Below are 21,055 nucleotides of genomic sequence, written 5' to 3'. Positions count from 1 at the left end.
CATTACTCCTTTTCGTTGTAAAAAGCAGATTTATAGTGAACGTCCCATCATTTCGTTGTACCTTACATCTTGATAACGAACAAAAAAACATATCATGACCAGTTCTGAAAAACAATACGCGTTCGGACAAGCAGAGCAATTGAACGCTACAAGTCGAAAAAACAAAAAAAAATCTTAAAAATACAGGAAAATGCCTAACTTGTAGACTGCTGGTTATCAGCAAGACATTTAAGACCTCAAAACAAATTCATCAATTGCCAAACTCACAAAAACAAAATGCAATTTTGCACAAAACTGTTCGAACATATAATAGTGAAACACAGGCAAAAACGACAAAAGAAAATTAAAAAAACCTTAGCAAAAATCAAAAGCTGTTGAGTTGTTGGAACATATATGTTCAAAAACAAACTGTATGGTCTCAAAATTTACACAAAACCCCAAGAGCAAGCAATAAAACAGTTTCATGGCACCCAAATCGTTTAAAAAAAAGCTCAAATTTAAAAAGAATGAAAAATGGTATATTTTCCGCTGTTTTTTTGTGGTTAAGTAAAAATTAGCAATACATTTACCTCTACAAACGATCTTGCAAGAACAAACTATCTTGAACAAGGAATGTAAAACTCGGATCAAGGTCAAATAGATCAATTTAAACGAAAACGAAGAAAAAATCAATTTGAGGCCGAAAAACTTCATAAGTGACCTTTTCACCTTGCATAGTGATGCTTGTGAGGAGACCACACGGAGAGCGGGTTCAAGAGCGCTGCGTTACGACTGAAACGATTTGCAGGGGGAGCGGATTGAAGGGTGAAGAGGGCTGATGTGGGGGGAGGGGTGAAGTGTGTTTGTGTGAGCTTGGGGTGTGCGGGTGAAATGAAGGAAAGGGGCTGTGAGGTTTCGGCGAAAGGGACATTTAGAGCAAAGTGAGTCGAAAGGTTCTAAGAGCCCTTAAAGCCCTCCGAACTTGCCTGTTTATCCCGGTTACAACTGTTTTTGAGGACGGAAAACAAATCAAGCGGAAAATTGAACAAAAAGACCAAGCGACTAATATGATTGCTACAAACTTCGTGTAAGAGAATTGCACAAAGGATGAAAACTTTCGAAAAACGAAAAAACACAGCTGACAGAGTTCCAGAAAATAGCTACAACAGCTTCGCAGATCTGCAGTCTCAAAAAGATAGTAAAAAATAGACAAAAACTTTTTTAACGGCTGAGATGTTTTATTTTGAAGAATCTGTTTATCTTATTCCTGCTTCTATTAGCTGCCTTCAATATTTTAATCAAGAGTGACACGAACTCATTGGACGTTATCTCTTTGAGCCAAAGTAAAGAGAGGTCAAGTTCGGACTGAAGTCATTTTTGCGAGTGACGTAAGTCACGTGTGATCAAAAACACGTGTCAAGCGAATGAACAAGTTTTTTCCGCTAAGAATGATAAATGACGTCACGCACGCAACTCAGTTGAAACTGCATGAGCGAAAGAACAAAAACAGCTTTAGAGTGATTATGACGTCATATGGTCGTAACAAAATCCTGACGACGAAATAAAAAATCACACGGGAAGGTCAATAATAGCATTCAAATTGTATACACTTTAAGGACAAGCGTGTTTAATACCATGGTTCTCAATCATAATTGTCAAAAAGCCAGAAAAGAGAACTTGGAAGAAAGAAAACTTCTCAGAAAACACTTGCTTTAAATATAGGAAGGCATATTCAGGCAGAAGCAGGCAAAGATATAAATTAGCAATAAACCGCTGAAGAATCGCTAAAGCTTCTTGATGTCGATGTCATCAATCAGTTAGAATACACACCTAACTGACTAACTAATTAACTAACTTCGAGGTAAGCAGAAATCTGTTTGCACAAATAAAGAAAAACAGTGCTAACAACGATAAAAAAGCTCAAGAATTTGGATAAATTAGTCAAATTTACCAATTTTTTTTAAGCCAACGTTCTTAAAATCAAATTTATGCCACTTAAATTTTTCACTAACACAAACGCAAGCTTGGAAATAACCATCAAAGTTTAAATATCCAAAAACTTAAAAATGACCGATATTTTCAAAACACGAAATAAAAACGATTTCGTGATATTAATCTCTTTAAAACTGTTTCGTTGTCATCATAAAATCTCCAGTCTCCAGTAACCTACTTCCAGCCCTCAGAAGGTTCGTTGTCCCCTGAAGATCACAGAACTCCAAAAAAGAAAAATTTTCAAAAAACTCAAAATACAAACAAATTGTTAAACTTTTTTGTTTTGAGTGTGCTGCAGCCTGCTTCAGCCGGGGGGGGGGGGGGGGGGGGAGAGAAAGCCTTCGAGAGCGCTGTTTTACGGATGGAACGATAAGCAGGGGTGCGGATTGAGGGACGAAGAGGGCTGATGTTGGGGAGGGGTGAAGTGTGTGTGTGTTTGTGTGTGTGTGGTGGGGGAGTGCGGGCGAAATAGGGGAGAGGGGCTGTGAATAACCGCCAATCAAGAAATTATCTCTAAAAAAGTTTTCGGCGAGTATAGAGAGACGAAGGCAGTGTATATAAAATCACTGCGTGGGCTTCATTCGAGGTTATTTTATAATTAGAGCAAAAATAATTAAAGCAATAACAAAATTGAAGTGCAAAAAAAGACCAATTTAGGCTCACTTCTCACTTGACTTTTAGTGGTGAACTGACTCCAATTGATTTCAGCTGCTTAAATTCTCAAATTCTCAAATTTCAGCTGCTTAATCTCAAATTATAGAGAAATCTAAAACATAGCCGGCAGATCGCCGGCAAATAGCCACCGTTGACGCGCTTGATGCATATCGGGATTGAAACACAAAAAACAGATAAATTGACCAGTGTTCAAGTATATTTTCCGTGTTCAGTATATCTTTCAAGTGTTCTAATTCAGCGTGCAGTTTCAGTTGGATTCAAAACTATACTTAATTCAGCTCCTAAACTGAAAGCTAATAAGCTTAATACCAATGTCAGCTAGCAAACACTTTCTTTGAATGAACTTTGATAACCTAATTCTCAATGACTTAGTGAACGGGCTTTATCGGTTTCTTTTGATTTAGCTCTTTTGACCTTGACTATATTTACTATCTTGCGTAATCCATTGCGTGAATGGATTTAAAAACCATTCAGTTGAAACAGTGAGTGAGGTAAGTCAGAAGTCAAACGTGGAAGTCGTGACTTACGTAAAACTAAAAACGTGATCAAAAAGTAAAACGAATAACAAAGCAGGACAAGTCCTGAAATACAATTCGAAGAATTTTCATTGACTAAACAAAAATCTAGACTTAAAACGGAATATGAGTGAAATGAGAAAACTATTTATTAAAAAAAATCAGAAATTAAAAAAAACCCAGAAAATCAATGCCAAAATGCCGCATGTAAACAAAAAACCCACTAACGAGAAATGGAAATTTTGGTTCAAACAAAAACTAGGCCTAGAATGAACTATGAATGGATTGAAAAAACCATTTAGAAAAAAAATCCGAAACAAAAAATCGAATAAACAGTAAAAATTAAAGTGAAATTGCCGCATCTGAACAAAAAAACACTATCGAGAAAGCGAATTTTTGTTTAAACACCGTTGTTTTCTCACTCTAATTTAAAATTAGAGCGAAAAAATCCACGCCCCAAAATCACTCTATCGCTCCACTTCCTGTTTCGGCGTGACCAAAATCACTTCTCCAATTTGACTCCAAAAATCATGAAAATCAAGGGCGCAAAAGTAACTCGAAAAGTCAAATCGGAATATTTTGCATAAAAAAGACCAACACGTTTACAATAATTGCTTCAAACTTCATTGGAGAGCAATTCAAAAACGCAAACAGTAGCGCCAATTTGTGTTCAAAATTTCAAAAGGTGGTTAATTCACATTAAATTCAGGCTTTCACATTAAGTTCAGACTAAAGCCAGCTCTCGGCCTCTATTGCAACTTAATGGCCGCGGGTCGTTACTTGATTGAAATCCAAAAGTTAAAAAAAGCAAGATCAAATCTCACAAAAAACTGAGCATCAACAAAATTCGTCGCCTTCGGGTTGTAAAAAAGAGACGTCCAAAAAATAGTTTTGCGCTAATATTCAACATTATTTCAAACTAAAAAAAGAAGACTGCAGAATTGAAACCGATCTATTTCTTTTTCCCCATGATTACAATTTTAGCTCTCATTAGCCTATTAGCATGTGCAAACAAAAGATTCGGTGTTTTAGCATTGATAGGCCAATAAGAGTCTGCATAGCCTGATAACAGGTGAGACTTTCCATTACACCTAACATAGTGACCGTCAAAAATAAGTTCACATCCCCTAGTTTTAGTAAGCGAAAATTGAATTTTCGACTGAGTTTTACAGCAACTTATAAACATAGATGGTATACAACCACCGAATAGCTTCGATAGCTGTCATTTTTTTCAGAAGAAATAACTTGCGTGCTGTTTCTAGTAGCAGCCCTCAAGCATCCCTCATTTAGTGTGAAATATACTGAGTTGAACTTATCTCCTCCGATTCAGTATGAAATTAAGAGGAAGGAAGAGCCATTTTAGAGTACGGTAAGCAACGTGTAAACAAGAAACAATCCACGCGGACAAAAACTCCAAAAAGATTCAATAAGAGTAAAAAACGCCACGCAAGCAACTCAGTCAAAAATACAAAGATTGAACACAAAGCAGATTAGAAGTGAATAGGACGCCATATGGCCCCGAAACAAAACTTGAAGACAAAAAACAAATAGAAGACCAATAATAGCTCTGATCAGCTATTGCAGCTATAAATAAGATTTGCTAAACTTTTCGCTCCGTTGATCGTTTATAATAATGCTCACACCTACCTATGGAATTCAGATAATACGCAATAGTAACTAGCCAGAAATCCTAATTTTTCCGACGAAATCTCTCATTTTCTTAGGAAAACACATGTCTCAAACATTGCTGTCTTCATGTTTGTTGAACTTTGATTGAATTTGCATTTATTTACGTTTAACACTAGAGAAAGGAAAAAGACGATAAGATGATTTGGGGACAACCTTATTTTATTTTTACTGTGAACCTTGGATGAAGTTCACAATAGATTGGGATTTCGGTTTAGTTACCATTGCGTATTATCAAAATCACAGAGGTAGGTGACATCACTCTTGTTGTTGATTAATGAATTAAAAATTGTTTCAAAAAATTCATTGAAGTTTGGAGTAAAATTAAGTCCAAACAAGGGGTGCTAGTTTAATTTTGTTTAATATAAACCTTCATTTACGTTTAGTATATACGCAAAAGTAAACGCACAAAATGTAATATTACATTGAAAAATGCCTGTTTTTTGAAGCCAACTTGAGTCAGCATAACGTTAGCCGTTCCTTTCATTTTTTAAATCAGTCGAATAGCAATGAGGAGGTTTAATATGTCTAAATTCATAAAAACAAAAAGAAACCTAGAGGGCCGACCCATATAGAGGTCGGCCGGTTTTCCGCAATCAGCTGTAAGTTGAAACCCACCTGAAATCTGTTCGACTTGCTCTTAAATTTGTTGAATGCACAACAGGAAGTCTTGCTTAAATAGTCGGAGGTATGAGCAGGGGGTTGAAATTACAGCTGCTTACGGAAAACTGCTCAACTTCTAACTGGAATCTCTCTGCAAGCAGACTTTTCGGTTCTTCTGAGCTTAGACATAATAAAACTCAGATGATCATGCGTCGACTGATAGAAAACAAAAGAAACGGCCAAAATTAAGCTGACAAAACTGACCACAAAACAAACCAACTAACATCGTGTGAATTTCTCTAGAACGACAATTCGGAGTAATTTAATTTACAGGGGGCGTAGCTTAGAAATAGTTAGAAACCGAACCTACAGGTTGTCAGCGTTACATCTTTACCACTGCACTACAATGCCTTTGATTGCCTTTCGCTCACAATCACTTCAACAAACGAAATTTATTTCATTTTGTGCGTTTACTTTTGTTAACGAGTGTATACCATTCTAACCGTGCAAAAAATCAACTAAAAATAAAATCTAGCATGCGAAGGTGACAGCTCCCGAACACTTTTGAAATTGCCATCAATTTCAACATTCGACCTCGAATGCTCACAGCGAATACCCGATAAAAACTTGAGTCGGTTCATTTTACATGAAAGAGATGCAATAAATTCGATCAGCATCTCATTTATCTATCGCCACTTCAGACCATTCGTTAGCTTTGATCCTTAGAGTCGAGCACAATGTCAATGATTAGAAGTTGTCAGAAGAAAACTCCAATCCAATCCCATAAATCTTTCATAAAGACAATGACTATTTACTTTGTCCAGTCCATAAACAGGACGGAAATGTTTACAAGCAATCGCGGTGCCTAGATATGATACTTAATTCCGTGATCCCTCGATTTGCTACCATATTTTATTATGGCACGAGTATCACTGATATCAATTATTGCCTTTTAAACAAGACATCAAATTATCCAAATGACATATGGCCCAGCTGTAATAATGGTAGCTTTACTTGCTACTTATAACTTAGGGGAATCGAACATCCTATCCCAAGAACCGGGACCAAGAAAGCTACCATAACATCAGTGATCAGCCAACTTAACGTAACAACTTTGCCAGCTCTACGTACAATATAATGAGTTATTTTATTACAATGAAACTCTGACCATGATCCCTAGATATAACACAAACATCAAAGCTGCCAAGAATTGACAACAATCGCATTGAGATGCAATCATGACAATGTTGACATTGTCACCAACATGACATTGATCAAAATGGCAACTAGTTTGATACTTATAATACTAACCATGATGCCTAGATATGAGACGAGGTTAAGGTCGAAGTTGACTCTAAGTAGGCTCTCCTCGAAGCCCAGGAATGTGGCCATGTATTTGGGGTGGTAGGATAGCAGATAGAGTACGTTCGGTATTCTCAGGTTGTGCAGTTTGAATGCCCACACGTACAGCTTGTACTTCTCAACCTACAACGCAATACAGTACTATATACAATATAAGTTCAGGTTCAAGACAAGTTCATATGATCAGATTTAACTCTTAACATTATCATCAGATCACCGGCTCTCTCAGTCAAACCAAATCGACCATCAGTTCTTGTATGTCCCAATACCAGGTGGCTCAACTAATGCTTAATACTTCTGATTTCACATTATCTGTTCGAATTGTCAATTTTAAGGTCAAAGGATTATCATTCGTTTTTTAACTTCTTGTATTTGTAATCAAAACAATATACCGACTACATATAAATGTTTACAGGGAATCTAAAAAGCAATGCCCCCTTTGTAAATAACCAGGACGGAAATGAATCCACACTTTTACGCAATAAGCTCCTTTTATTTGCAAGACTTCTGCGGATGCCAACTACTCTAACCTGTAAATTGGAAGCAGACACTGCTCGTGAATTTCTACTTTTTGACAACTTCCTGCGTGCGATCTCGTGTGTCGTGGAAGTTGTCAATTTAGCACTGTTAGATCCAATGTCTTCTTTCCTCTCTTGTCCTGCTCCTGCTTTAGTCTCTTCTGTATCATCTTGACTTTGTGAGAATTGAAGCGTCCTCTCGACTTCTACGGTCTTCTCTTCATCCCACGTCCTCTCCATCTCATCAACTGCTTCTGCAATCAACGCAGTTAATGTATCATGACCTTTTCTGTCTGAACTTAACTGACCTTAATAGGAGCTGGACCTATTCCACAGGAAACAAATTGAATTTGGAGAGCTCATAGCTCCAACTGCGTTGGCTTTTTAATAATCGCACACAATTCCTGAGTACAACAATTTTCCACTAACTCCATTGACAACATTCTTGGGTGAGAAAAGGGGTCTGCTTTCGAAAATTTGCTTTTAGATAAATCAAAACCTACTTATAACAAATTGGATCTATTTGATAACCTAACGCTCAGGCGAACATGTGACAATTTTGCCAACAGCCCATCGTTACTTACGGGTGTTCCTGGACAAGGCACTACTGTTGCTGTTTTCGGTCGAGTGGAATGGAGACAGACTTTGAAAGCCAGAAGCTGCAAATCCCTCTTCAATATGTTGTTGGTTCTGTGAACGAGCTAATGCTGCTGATGAAGATGATGTTGTCAATGGAAGTGAATGAGTTGAGAAGAGAGAAGCGGCCGATGATGTCGAAGAAGAGAGGGTAGCTTTGTTCAGCCTGTACACTGACTCAACAATTGGAAGTCCATTGTGACTGTCAATCTGAAATTAAAAACAAAATCACATTAAACAGTCGTTTCATGATCCCCAATCAGCATCTTGAAAAAGTATAGTTGAACCGATTCAAAATAGAGGTATTGGCGTCACCACTGGAAAAGTCGAAGAAATTATCGGCCGCTTCCCTGTTTTCAACTTATTCACTTCCATTGACAACATTATCTTAATTAATCAGCAGCAGAAAGACGATGTTTACGAAAGTCACGAAGAATTTTGATTATCATTCTTCATCTTCATCTTAGTACCGTGTCTGTGAAATTGGCTACTTTTTAAAATATCCGTAGTTCCAGGGGTGGTGGAGCTGGAGGAGGGGGGGGGGGTTAAGTGGTGGGGAGTGGAGGGTTAAGTGGAGGGAGCAGGGTCAAACTCTTTGAACCTCCCTTCACACATGAATTTATGTCTCTTGAGCAGTTTCGGTGAACTTCAAGAATAGCGAACCGTCAGGCTCTAAGAGAACTTATTTTCTTCCTGGCTAATCCCGTTTTCAAGGACGAAAAGTCAAATAGGTCAGACGAAAAATTGTAAGAGCACAGGACTAATACAATTTTTACAAACTTCGTTTGAGAGCAATACCGCATCAATTTTCCAGTAACAATGGAATTCAAATTGCGAGCACCGTTTAATCACTTGTCTTATTAAATTGACAGACAATGTATTCCGGGGAATATTCAATTGTCTAAACTTGATGCAATTGAGCTCAGCTATTAAAATTTTAAAACCCAATGCTTATGTTCACTCAAAAATACTGCAGTCGTCCGTTAAAAAGTTTAAATGATTGGAATTGGTCACGCCAAAACAGAAAGAGATCAAACATTCCCTACAAACTATGAGAGCAATTGAAAACATAACATCAGTTCAGTTTCGTCTTTTGAGGTTCTGAACTGAGGTGAAAATACATTTATTCGAAAACAATTTATTCGAAAAACAGTTAACATGAGCGAGGAATGATATTCTCATAACTAGAATAGACGAAATCTATTTAATCTCAAAGAGATACTAAATTCGAAGCAATTCATTTGGAAATGTAAATTTTCCAGGTCTTCCATATTCTATCACATACGCCCTTCTCTGGAAAAATATAGATTGCTCCAGCGTGCAACCATTACACACCCATCATAAGTTTTAATTACTTTAAAATCCGTTGCAAATTTTGATCACACCCTAAGCTTATTGCTTTCCGGTGCCATTTTTGCACCAATTAACCGAAATCGTGAACAGGTTAATCAGATTAAAGCCATGAGACGCATCTCAAATTTTTGTTCACATTTATTGACCATTTCTCCAGGGCCCTAGTAAACACAACAATTGTCAATTTTAGAGGACAACCATCGGTTCACTCAATTTGCAAACATTTACCAACATTAAGAGATTAAAAGCCCATCTTCCTAATTAGATTTGTTGAACTACGGACGCTACTTTTCGGACATTAATTTGTACAAGGTATTTTTTGCATGATGCCCAAAACGCCCTTTTCCTCTTTTAAGTCAAATTGAACACTTTCATTTTCTTATGGTGGATAAACTGTGAAGACAAATTGACGCCAGTCAAGTGAATTTGCAAATTAGAATCAGCAATAGAGAAAGGGCCATGGTACAAAATGCTGTGCATGTGAAAGAGAAATTCTAAGTGAGAGTTGTTAGAACTCTTAACATGAACATCATCAACTGTGTATTTTGAACAGTTACTTGCTACAGAAACAAAAGCGAACAAATATATCAGCCATTTTGGGTTTAACAATTCATATCCCACCGCTACTAATGGATTATTGGAACAATGGCTAAAGGCTTCGCTAGATAGGAAAACTCATCACATCATTTTTAAGCTGGAGCCTTTGCCTGAGAAATGACTAGAATTTAAGCAGAAGTGGGAGAAAAGAAAGAATAAGGCTAAGCTCAAAAAAGGCAGGCGAGTAAATTCCTTATTTTTAGAATTCTAATGTGAAAGCAGTTCATCTTTTCGGTGGTAAAGGTTGAAACATTAGTTGTTCTCTGATATCAACTGCATTAATACATTACTGCAAGCAAATGCTACATACGCCGACAACTGAAATTTGCCGGTTATCTACATAAAGAAATTAACTTATGTTTCTCCATCTCCGAGGAATTCAAAATCTCCAATCTCCAACCAATTTAAAACGCAATTTCTCAAGCTGAGAAATATCTGCAACCTTTCACAGTGTTTTCATCATATAGTATAATAGAGGTCTCTCGATGGTTTCAACCCTGCAGACACCTCAATCCCCCTCCCCGCATACCAATGATAATTGTCGGACAAACTAGTGGTTTTGACGAGATATAATTTTAATATGAAGAAGCATTTAAGTCGGCTAAATTTCTCATCGGCTAATTTTTTCGACTTAACTTCCTGTCGGCCAATATTCCTAGCAGCATACACGGTAGACGCCTATTAGCTGAACACCGTCGGTTTATTACATACCTAGGTAAAAGCACTCTTTCAGAACAGGAGTTGGCCTCTTTGTAGAGACAAGTGAAGCTGCCTAGATTAAGCGGTCATTCAATGCTTAATCCTCCCTTCTTTAAAATTAAACATCGCTTTTCTCTTATTTGAACATTTCCACGTCAAAATTTGAATGTGGTATCAGATATGGAAATGTACTAGTGTTTAGATACTGTATCATTTGACAATTGACGTCAAGAAAATCTATTTTAAGAATAGTGAAAATTTTAGACTGTCAGTTTATCAATAAAACTGCGGTATGATTAAAATGCATAGACCCACCCATGCGTCTGAGCATCCACAAGTTGTCCCACTTGGCGATCAGCTATAGAAACCAAAATGGCACAATTTAGACAGATGCTATAGCTGATCAAACTGTTGTTGTTTATTTGCAATACCGAACAATATGAACATGGAATCCACTTAAAAACTGAAGTGATGTGAATAGGTTTTTTTTTAAAATCCTATTGGTAACTTTCCAAAATAAGATTAGAAAAGCCTTTAATTTGATTGAATGAATTTAACAAACTTTGGTTTTGATAGTTTGTACGGTTTCGACTTAATCTCAGAAAAGGTTAAAAAACATGTTCCAATTTCTTTATGCTATACTAAAAAATGAAGAAAAAAGTGTATTAGAAAAAAGTGTTGTACAGGGGTAGGGGATAAATTAACTACTGGTAATTCTCGATCTAGTGCTACTTGTGACGGACACAAATCTGCATGCGTTCGGAGATTTGTAGCCCGTTAATACACTCAAATACACAAAAATTTAAGCATAATGCTCAAGTACTTGCAAACTCTGATGACAGGTAAATTTATAAACATCTCAAACTTAAGCATGCACTCGTAATGTATACTCTCAAGGACATAGCCACTTAATCAAAGCTATTCAAAATCTTGATATTAACCATTTCATTTTGACAAAAGCTATTCAATTAATTAATGCTTTTGCACCAGCTGTCTCAAATGTTGCTCAACAGATCCTGTTCAGGCTAGTCAAGTAGAACAACCGTCAAACTCTGCCAAAATTGGCTCTTAAGACCAAAAGTTTTCGCAAGAGTAGAATAACCTCTGTGGCGTGGTGAGATTATAGAAGTTGTACAAAAACTGAATGCTATGGTAGTAAACTAACTTGACTAAACCTTATCGGTCTAACAGAGCCCAAAAAGTCAAGCAAAAAGTTACAGAAGAACACCTTTGACAGTGTTCACCACACTAACACCCATTGATAGAAAAAGATACGAAAATGAGTTGAAAGAGGTTATCGACCCCCTTTTACAGCAACTCTATGAGAACTTTCACTGATTAATTCACATGGCTTGTTCAATTTAACCTTAAATTCAAAATAAATTTAAGTGCAAAAACTTTTTGTTGAGGGACGTTAAATCACGCATGATCAAAATACAGTCGTGACAGGCCAGGAACCTTTACTCAGAGTGGGCGTATTCAAAAACTTTTTTTGGGTGCAAAAACTTTTGACATTGGAGAAGTTAGAACCCGCGATCCCCGGATAACAGTCAGAGCTCTTACTCCTAGTCATCCGCCTTGAAAAACACAAATTTAGATAAAATAACCTCATAGGAGGAAACAAAAACCATAGCATGACAAATCCTGACCTAGTTCAACGAATGACTGAACAAAAAAACCTAGAAATGACAAGGGATGGGCTCATAAAAACATTTAGGAAAAATCCGATCAAAAACGCCAAAACAAAAAAAAATCAAAATCAAATTGCACGTGAAAACATCACAATCGAGAAACCGAATTTTCGTACTCAACTGTGTAATTAGAGTTAAATAATTGCACGCCACAAAATCACTTGCTTTTTGATCCACTTCTGGTTTCGGCGTGACCAAAATCACTGCTCCGAATTAAACTCAAAAATCAGAAAATCGAAATTGGTTTTTCGAATTAAAAACCATGAGCACCGGAATGCAGCTACGCTCAGCCTATAACTTCGCAGCTATAAAAAAGAAAATGTAACAAAATTGATTTTTACAAAATATCAAAAGTACGTTATTTCGATTGAATTACATAATTAGAAGGCCTGCTTCTGATTCCAAATGAGAGGATAGAGTGATTAGGATTGCTACCAGTATAAATAAGATCGGAGCTAACTTAGATAAATAAAAATGAAGGTTAACTAAAGGGTATCTAAAACTTAGGGTTTTACTTTTTGCTCTCAAACGAAGTTCAGAGATATCATATAAGTCTTGCTCGATTTTTGTTCTTATGCAATTCGTCCGATAGTGTTATTGTTCTGATGACTTTTCGTCCACAAAGACAGGTAAAACAGGTAAAAACTCTATGGCATTCAGCCGCTTTGGCAATTCTCCCAGAGATTTGCAACTTAATAACCAGTCTCTAATAAAGCAATTCACCGAACTACTGTTTAGGGGACGCGCTCACCGTGTGAAGGACCGTTCTTAGAGTTTGACCCCCCACACTCCACTTAACCGCGCTCACTTGACCTTCCCCCAACACTCCGCTCACAAGTCACATCACACTCCACCAAATAACTCAACCTCCCTTTAATTTGAATTTAAAATAAGCGAGCCTCTCGGCTGCAATAGTCCCGTTTTCAATTCTGAATTTGTTATTGGACCATGACTCCTTTTAATTTTTAATTTTTACTAAGCAGCTGCTGTTAGAAACGATTGGAGTATAAAAAACAACGACAAAAAACAGCTTAGAGAGGAAAACAGTGAACGCAAAATCGTTAACAAAAAAAAACAAAGCAGAGCAAAAAAAAGCTGACTGAGAAAAATTACACGTCTATTAAAAACAATAAAAATGCTGTGCAACAATGACAGCAAAATAAGGCAGCAAAGTAATTTGATTTAATTAGGAAAAAGATAAGCATACCTGAACAGAAACAATTTAATAAAGTAGTCATTACTTACCGCACTAAAAAAAGGCATTCAAAAGTATAAACACTGTGTTACCAAAAAGAGACGTACTAAAGGATTCATGTATACTAGCAGTACCGTAAAGGCTATCTTAAGACATCTCATCTTTAAAACAATTAATATCTGGTGTACATGCGATTTCCTTGAATTTTTTGCAAAACTACTTTGGACACACCAACAAAAATTGAAGAGAGCCAAATTTGACAAAGAAAGTATTCATGCGAGTTAAGAGTAATAGACGTTCTCACAGAGAATTAAAGAATCAAAAATGATAGAATGAGGTATAAAGAGGCTATCTTAAGACATCTCATCTTTAAAACAATTGATATCTGGTGTACATGCGATTTCCTTGAATTTTTTGCAAAACTACTTTGGACACACCAACAAAAATTGAAGAGAGCCCAATTTGACAAAGAAAGTATTCATGCGAGATAAGAGTAATAGACGTTCTCACAGAGAATTAAAGGATCAAAAATGATAGAATGAGGTATAAAGAGGGAGAGAAAGAGATAGATCGATAGCAGCACAAATATATAATGAGCCGGAGAGCAAATAGATTTAAAAATACGAAGAAAAACCAAAAGACAAAGAAAAAAAAATTGAAATCAGAGAAGGAAAACAAAAAAACAAGAGTCTCGGAGAAAGCCAACGGGAGCGAAAAGCTAAAAAAAAAGGAATTAACGAGAAAAAGATAGGGAAAAATCGAAATTGATGAGAGGAATAACATGCAACAAAAACCAAAAGATCAGGAACCCACCGTAAAAAAACAATAGCAAATAAAAATGGAATAAAAAACAGACAAATAAAAAGAAAAGAAGGTTTCAGAAAACAACAGAGAAAAGAAAGAGAGATAGAGAGAGAGGGAGAGTGAGTGAGTGAGAGAGAGAGAGAGGAGGAAAAGGAAAGTGAGCGAGAGAAAGAACGCAAAACAAACGAACGCGATAGAATGAAGGAAAATGGGACAACAAAAAGAAAGACACCGAAATCAAGAGAGAGAGAGAGAGAGAGAGAAACTAAAAAAACAGCGAAATAGTGAGCACGCGCAAAAAGCAAAAGCAAAAATTTGAGTGCAAAAAGAATGTGCAGCAGTAGAAGACACTTGAAGAGCAGAAAAATTGAAAATCACACAACCGAAATAAACATAAAGAAGGTAACTCAAGATAGGGAGAAATACAACAGTTCAAAACAAGAGAAAAGGGATACTGGGTGAGACAATGAATTCCGGTTCTCATAAAAAAGGATGAAGGTGCTAATAGAACGCTTATAGAACTAATGGATGCGACCAAGACTGGAAATGTGCTGATAGATAAAAAGGAATTGTTGGTAAGCGTTTGCGAATGCTTTTAGGAACACAACAAACACAGCATTCGGTTAAAGGGCTGGCTAATGCCTTCAACAAAATTTTCCTCAAAAAAATTAAAGAAGGAAAATTATATATATAATGTTTTCTACGCAATAATTTATTAGTACAGCTCTTTATGAAAAAAGCCTCTACTGAGCGTTAAATTTTTGTATTTATTTCAAGACCTCAGTTTTCTCATATATAATTTTTTAGCACCTTACCTCGGTCTTTGCATCGGCACCTTTTGGGTCTTTTACACTTCACAAATTTTGTTTGCTGAATTCTCTGTATTAAAAAACTTTTGTACAGTGAAACTTTGACAAGAAAAGTGTCTATTATCCACCCTTTAATCCATGACGTTCATGGTGAGTGACTTTTGCTTCACAAAATTACAAGACAACCTTTTTCATCAACAACAATTTTTTGACAATGAATTACGAAAAACGATGTTAATGGTCATAAACTCTTTGTCTTCACCAGTTCGATTATTTAACTTTTCAGTATCAAAAACGTTTCGGTAACCGACCACTTTCTGAAGAAGTTTTTGGCCACAGACCCTTTTCTGAACAACTAATCGGCCAATGATTTTTTCGACACTACTGTTTTTGTTTATTGAAACACCGATTATTGTCTTTTTCTTCAACATAAAAATTTCGGCAACACGCTTTTTCGAAAGCATTTTTCGGTAGATGACACGACCTCTTAGCAACAATTTGGGCAACTGACCTTTTGGCAATACTTTTCGGTCAATGACTTCTTGAAACATTTTTCGGTCAATAACTTTAAAGCGCACTTTTTTGGTCATTGACCCCAATTAAGCAACCGCTTAACCATGCTCTTCGGTAGTACTGTTAAAACATGCTGCTCAGTGATGCCTCTGAAACATGCAGCCTTAGGTCTTCACGCTATTAATATATATAGATAAAGCACTGGAGGAAAATCCGTAGTTTTAAGGACTGATTTAATCATTAACTCTTCGGCAAAATTTAATGCAACGAAGTGCCACACTGCAAAAACAAATCAACCAAAAATCAGGATCTAGTGAATAGTACACAACTAAAAACTGTTCGAAAACATTTCATAGGCAAACGCGTAATTTCAGTTCTGGGGTCAGTAATCAGATGGCACAAAAAATGAAGTTCTCACTTCGAAATCAGCACACACCTTCTTAATTTGTCGGTTAAATTTTGAAACCTTGTCACGTATGAAGAGAACGGTGGTTTTCAAGACCTATTTTTTTGTTGATTTTCATTCAATAAAAGTGAGCAAAAAGTCATTTTGCCAGCGAGGAAAAGGCATTTTGAGAGAGCTAAGTCACGGGTCAGCAAAAAACTCACCCTTATGAAAGTGACAAATATAGTTGTGATAGTTTTGTTGACCTGCAGTCTCAAAACGAGTAAACAAACTGACCGAAAGAAACCATTTATCTAAAGTAATTGCTCAAATTTCGTATTTTTATTTTAAAGAAATTGTTTCACTTGTTTTGTTTTTAATAACTGCCCTCAAATAATCTTCTATGACAGTGACGTATACTTAGTTGACCATTCCTGATTCAGTTAAAGTGAGCAAAGGTCCTTTGAGAGGGGAGAAAAGTCATTTTGAGAGTAAGCTTATTTACGGATGAGCAAAACACTCAATCAAATAAAAGTGAAGAAAATAGTTGCAATAGTTTCGTTGACCTACATTCTCAAAAATATTAACCGAACTAACCGAAAGAGAAAATTTATTTTATACTAATTGCTAATAATTCGTTATTTGATTTCAAAGTAATTTTATCATTTGTGTTGGTTTTATTAACTTCCCTCAAGTAACCTTCTATTAAAATGACGTATACTCAATTGACTATATCTCATTCAATTGCAGTAAGAAAAGGTCCTTTCGAGAGTGAGGAAAAGGCATTTTGAGAAAGCGAACTCACGGATGGGCAAAAAAATTTCACTCTTTAAAAAGTGAAGAATATAGATGCGATAGCTTTGCTTATCTAGTCTCAAAAAGATTAAACAAACGGACCGAAACAAGTTTTGATTTTATTAACTAATTGCTAATATTCCGTATTTCAATTTTAAAGAAATTGTATCACATGTGTTGGTATTATTACCTGCCCCCAAAACAACCTTCTATTGAAGAGATGTATACTCAGTTGACCATATCGCATTCAATTAGGGTGATCCAAGGTCCTTTTGAGACAGAGGAAGGCAATTTGAGAGAAAGCTAATTCAAGGGTGAGCAAACAACACACAAATAAAAGTGAAGAAAATAGCTGCGATAGCTTTGTTGACCTGCAGTCTCAAAAAAATTAAACAAACTGACCGAAAGAGAAAATTTATTTTAAACTGATTGCTAACATTTTGTATTGTTAATTCGAAGAAATTGCATTAATTGTTTTGTTTTAAAAATCTGCCCTCAAAAAACCTTCTATTAGGGTGACATACTCATTGACCAAATCGCATTCAATTAAAATGAGCAAAAGTCATCTCCTATAAAAAAAAAGAAAATAGCTGCTGCAGCTTCGTTTACCTGCAGTCTAAAGAAGATTAAACAGACTGACCGAAGCAAAATTTTATTTTAAACTAATTAAAAATACTTCGTATTTTTATTTTGAAATTGTATCACTTGTTTTGTTCTTGATAACTGCCATAAAAAAACCTTCTTTTAAAGTGCCGTATACTCGGCTGAACATATCTGATTCAATTATAGTGATCAAAGGACCTTGTGAAAGCAAGGAAAAGTCGTTTTGAGACTAAGTCATGGGTGAGCAAAAACCAAAGAACATAACCGACCAACGTCGGGAGAAAATCTCTCAAACAGCCGGCGAGCAGTTGGCTTCAAGAGTAGCTAGCCACGGTTTAGTGAGGCTAGCTTTAGCTTGAATCGACTCTGCAACTTTTAGTTTTCTAGCCTTGTTAGTAAATAAATCAAATAAAAAACAATTAAAAAAAATTGTAAAATATTGCAAAAATTAAAAGAAAATCTGCCAGATTTCGCAGTGGAAAAATTCAAAACTGATTTTTGTCTTTGAGTTATGTCAATTAACCCATCTGCAGGACTCGAAAAGCTTCGTTGGCCAGTAATGATCGTTAAACTCAGAAAAAGACAAAAATATTCAAAACATTTGAAAACAATAGCAATTTCTAACAAAATCTTGTTGAAATTCAAGATCTTAGGATGTTCAAAACTAATTCATTGTTTCAGGAGACTATCTAGTATCCTTATTGCAAGCTTTAAATAGTTTCACTGGCTTATGAAGATCAATTAACCATGAATGAGATAATAATTTTCCGAAAACTTGAAAAAAAAAAACAAAATTTAACAAATTGCTAAAGCTGGAGTCATTAAAATATTGATAACCATTCCATTAACTCTAGAAACTAAGCGGCCGGTTATCATTAAGCCTTGGAGGAGGTCCCTAGGACCCTGGTACCGGAAAAAAAAGATTCAGAAAAACTTGAGAAAATTGCAATTATTTTTAAAAATTGATATTAAAATCTTGAAAAACCTTCCATTACATCTAGAAGCTGTGCAGTAACCAATAATCACACCCTAAAGGATGTATTGTGACTCTTGAGACTGGAGAAACCTAAAAAATGACAAAAAAATTCAAAACACTTGAAAAATTAATCCATACCCAAAAAACATTTTCCAGTCACTTATTATCAGACCCTAACGTAGATTTTCTGTAATACCTAACGTAGATTTTCTGAAAAACTGAATAATGACAATGAGTGTCAAGAAAATTGAAAAAAATTGCCAGTTTTGTAAAAAAAATAGCCAAAACTTCAAGGATGAGCAAAATCGGTAAGTTCAAAAATCTGATTGGTATAATTGTTACAAAGCAATCGGTCACAAAAAAAGAAACCTGAAATTAACTTAGCAACCTAAAAGATACATTACAGAGGACACATGCATTCCTAGAAACTCAACTAAAACAAACAAATTAGGTAAAGTTTTTTTGACTTGGTTCTGGAGAAAATCAGCCAATTCAAAAGATATTTATCTCCTGTTGAAGGCATCTTTAAAATAAACACATTTAAAAAAGCATAAATTAATTAAACCTCGCCAAAAAATCTCAATCAAGATCTTAAATTTTGTCAAGAACAGTCATGCATATCTAAATAGTAATTCCAATATTTCCCGAAACACTTTATAATAAAAAACAAACAGTAATGAAAAATTTGAATAAAGACCAAAAGTTATGAATTTTTGTTAGAACACAAAAGGTCACAGCAAATAAAACTAAAAGTTATGAGAACATTTTGTCATGGGAAATTGATGGAAAATAGAACGAAAACTTGACTCCCTGACTGTGCTTAGAAAGGCTGATTCTAAATAATCAGAAAATTAAAAACAATACAAAAAACATCTTCCGGAATCGGTTTTGGATTTAAAAGTTGCGAAAAACAAACACCTCAATCCGAACACTGAGGGACGCAATGCACGACTTAAAAGGACGCCGTTAACATATAAAATGATTTTTAAGAAGTCCATTAAAATATTCAAAACTGATGAAAACATACCCGGCAGATTGACGGAAAATAGCCGCCGTTGATTCCAATAAGCATGATTGGGATTGAACGAATAGAAGATATTGAAAAAAAAAGATTTTTGTACAAAAAATTTTTTAAGTCCGATTTATTTTGATGGCATTTAGTAGTTGAACATACTTCTGTTTCTTAGAGAGAGGCTACAGGGGCTACTATCAACACCAATAAGCATAAGAGATGGTAACTAAGACTTATAGGAACGACGTTCAATAAGCGGGCATCTAAAATTGGGCTTTATGGGTTTATCTTTTTCTATTTCTGACTTCAATTTTTTAATACTGACTCTGTTCATTTTGAATTGCTTTGCTGAGCAACTGATGTTCAAATTCACTTTTAGCAGAATGAGAGAAGAGAGAAACTAGCCCACAGAAGTGAAAAAGATTTCACGCAAAATGTCGAAAAAGCGGCAAAATGGTAAAGCGAAAAAAAGTTCGACGAAGTAAAAAAAATAGGAGCGCAATAATAGCCGGCTGAGAAGATGAGGGCGGCTATTAATTATGAAAAATTAACTAAAAACATAGCCTATAGATTGTCAGAACAGCTGCGAAATAGACTTGCGTGCGCGTACATATAAGAGAGAAAGAGATCTGAGATCAATTTCTATGATGGGATTCGAATCTGCAACTATTAGTTCTTTAACCTTGTTAGTAATTAAAACAAACAGAAAAAAACTGATGAGTGCAAAATTAAAAAAAAAAGTTTCCAGATTTCGCAGCGAAAAAAAATGTTCAAAACCTTTTTTCTCTCTGGAGTTCTGCCAAGCGACAAATCTGCATGACTTAAAAAATGTTGTTGGCCAGTAATTATCGTTAGAGACAGAAAAGAACAGAAATATTTAAAAATTTTGAAAGCAATAGCAAATTTTAACAAAATCTTGCTAAAATTTAAGATATTAATATCTTCAAAACCATTTCATTGTCTCAAGAGACTATCCAGTATCCCTCCTTTAAAATTTAAATAGTTTCACTGGCTCATGGAGAACCATAAACTTGGAACCTGATAATAATCATTAAAATACTGATAACCAGTCCATTAACTCGAGTGCCGAAATTAAAATTCAAAGATTAAAAAATTTGAAAAAAACGCAAATATATCAATAAATAGCTTAGATTTGTGATATTAAAAAATCTCAAAAAATATTCCATTACATCTAGAAACTATGCAGTTATCTATTATCAAACCGTAGTGGAGGTTCCGTGGCTCTTAAGGCTGGAGAAACCTGGAGACAAAATTTTGCAAAAAACTCGAAAACTATTCAATGGCAAATAACAGTTTTTCAGTAACAGACCCTTGAGGTTTATTATCAGTTTATTATCAGACCCTTGAAGAGGTTTTCTGCCCCAGGGTCTGCAAAGACTTGAATAATGAAAAATGCCAATAAATGAAAAAAAAGCACGTTTTGTCAAAATAATGCTAAAATTTGTGATGTTATAACGTGGAAACCATTCAATTACCACTAGAAGCTAAGCAGTAACCTATTATAAAACCCTAGAGGAAGTTTCTTGACAAGTTGGGCTAAACTAAAAAAATGACAAAAATTTTTAAAAAGCTGGAAAAATAACTGAATTTAGTATAAATTTGCGTGTATTTAGCGAGCGATTGTTCCTCAGTTGCT

The 21,055-nt window shown here is 35.5% G+C and overlaps 1 protein-coding gene across 4 annotated transcripts in view; it reads right to left on the bottom strand.

Annotated features, from left to right (window-relative positions):
• LOC142344775 (uncharacterized) overlaps window positions 1-21,055 on the bottom strand; it is a 120,691-nt gene that overhangs the window by 50,541 nt on the left and 49,095 nt on the right. For all 4 annotated transcript variants that reach the window (XM_075396701.1, XM_075396699.1, XM_075396700.1 and 1 more), the window contains exons 7-9: window positions 7,915-8,176; window positions 7,343-7,584; window positions 6,762-6,935 (exon numbers count right to left, since the gene is read on the bottom strand). In XM_075396701.1, the coding sequence (XP_075252816.1) occupies window positions 6,762-6,935; window positions 7,343-7,584; window positions 7,915-8,176 (678 nt within the window). The remainder of the gene's footprint in view (window positions 1-6,761; window positions 6,936-7,342; window positions 7,585-7,914; window positions 8,177-21,055) is intronic.

The sequence above is a fragment of the Convolutriloba macropyga genome, chromosome 8 (genome assembly GCF_964194025.1).
Source record: "Convolutriloba macropyga chromosome 8, txConMacr16.3, whole genome shotgun sequence".
In the NCBI taxonomy this organism is placed as follows: Eukaryota; Metazoa; Xenacoelomorpha; order Acoela; family Convolutidae; genus Convolutriloba; species Convolutriloba macropyga.
Note: the sequence above shows the minus strand (reverse complement) of the source record. Positions and strands in the feature narration are given on the sequence as shown.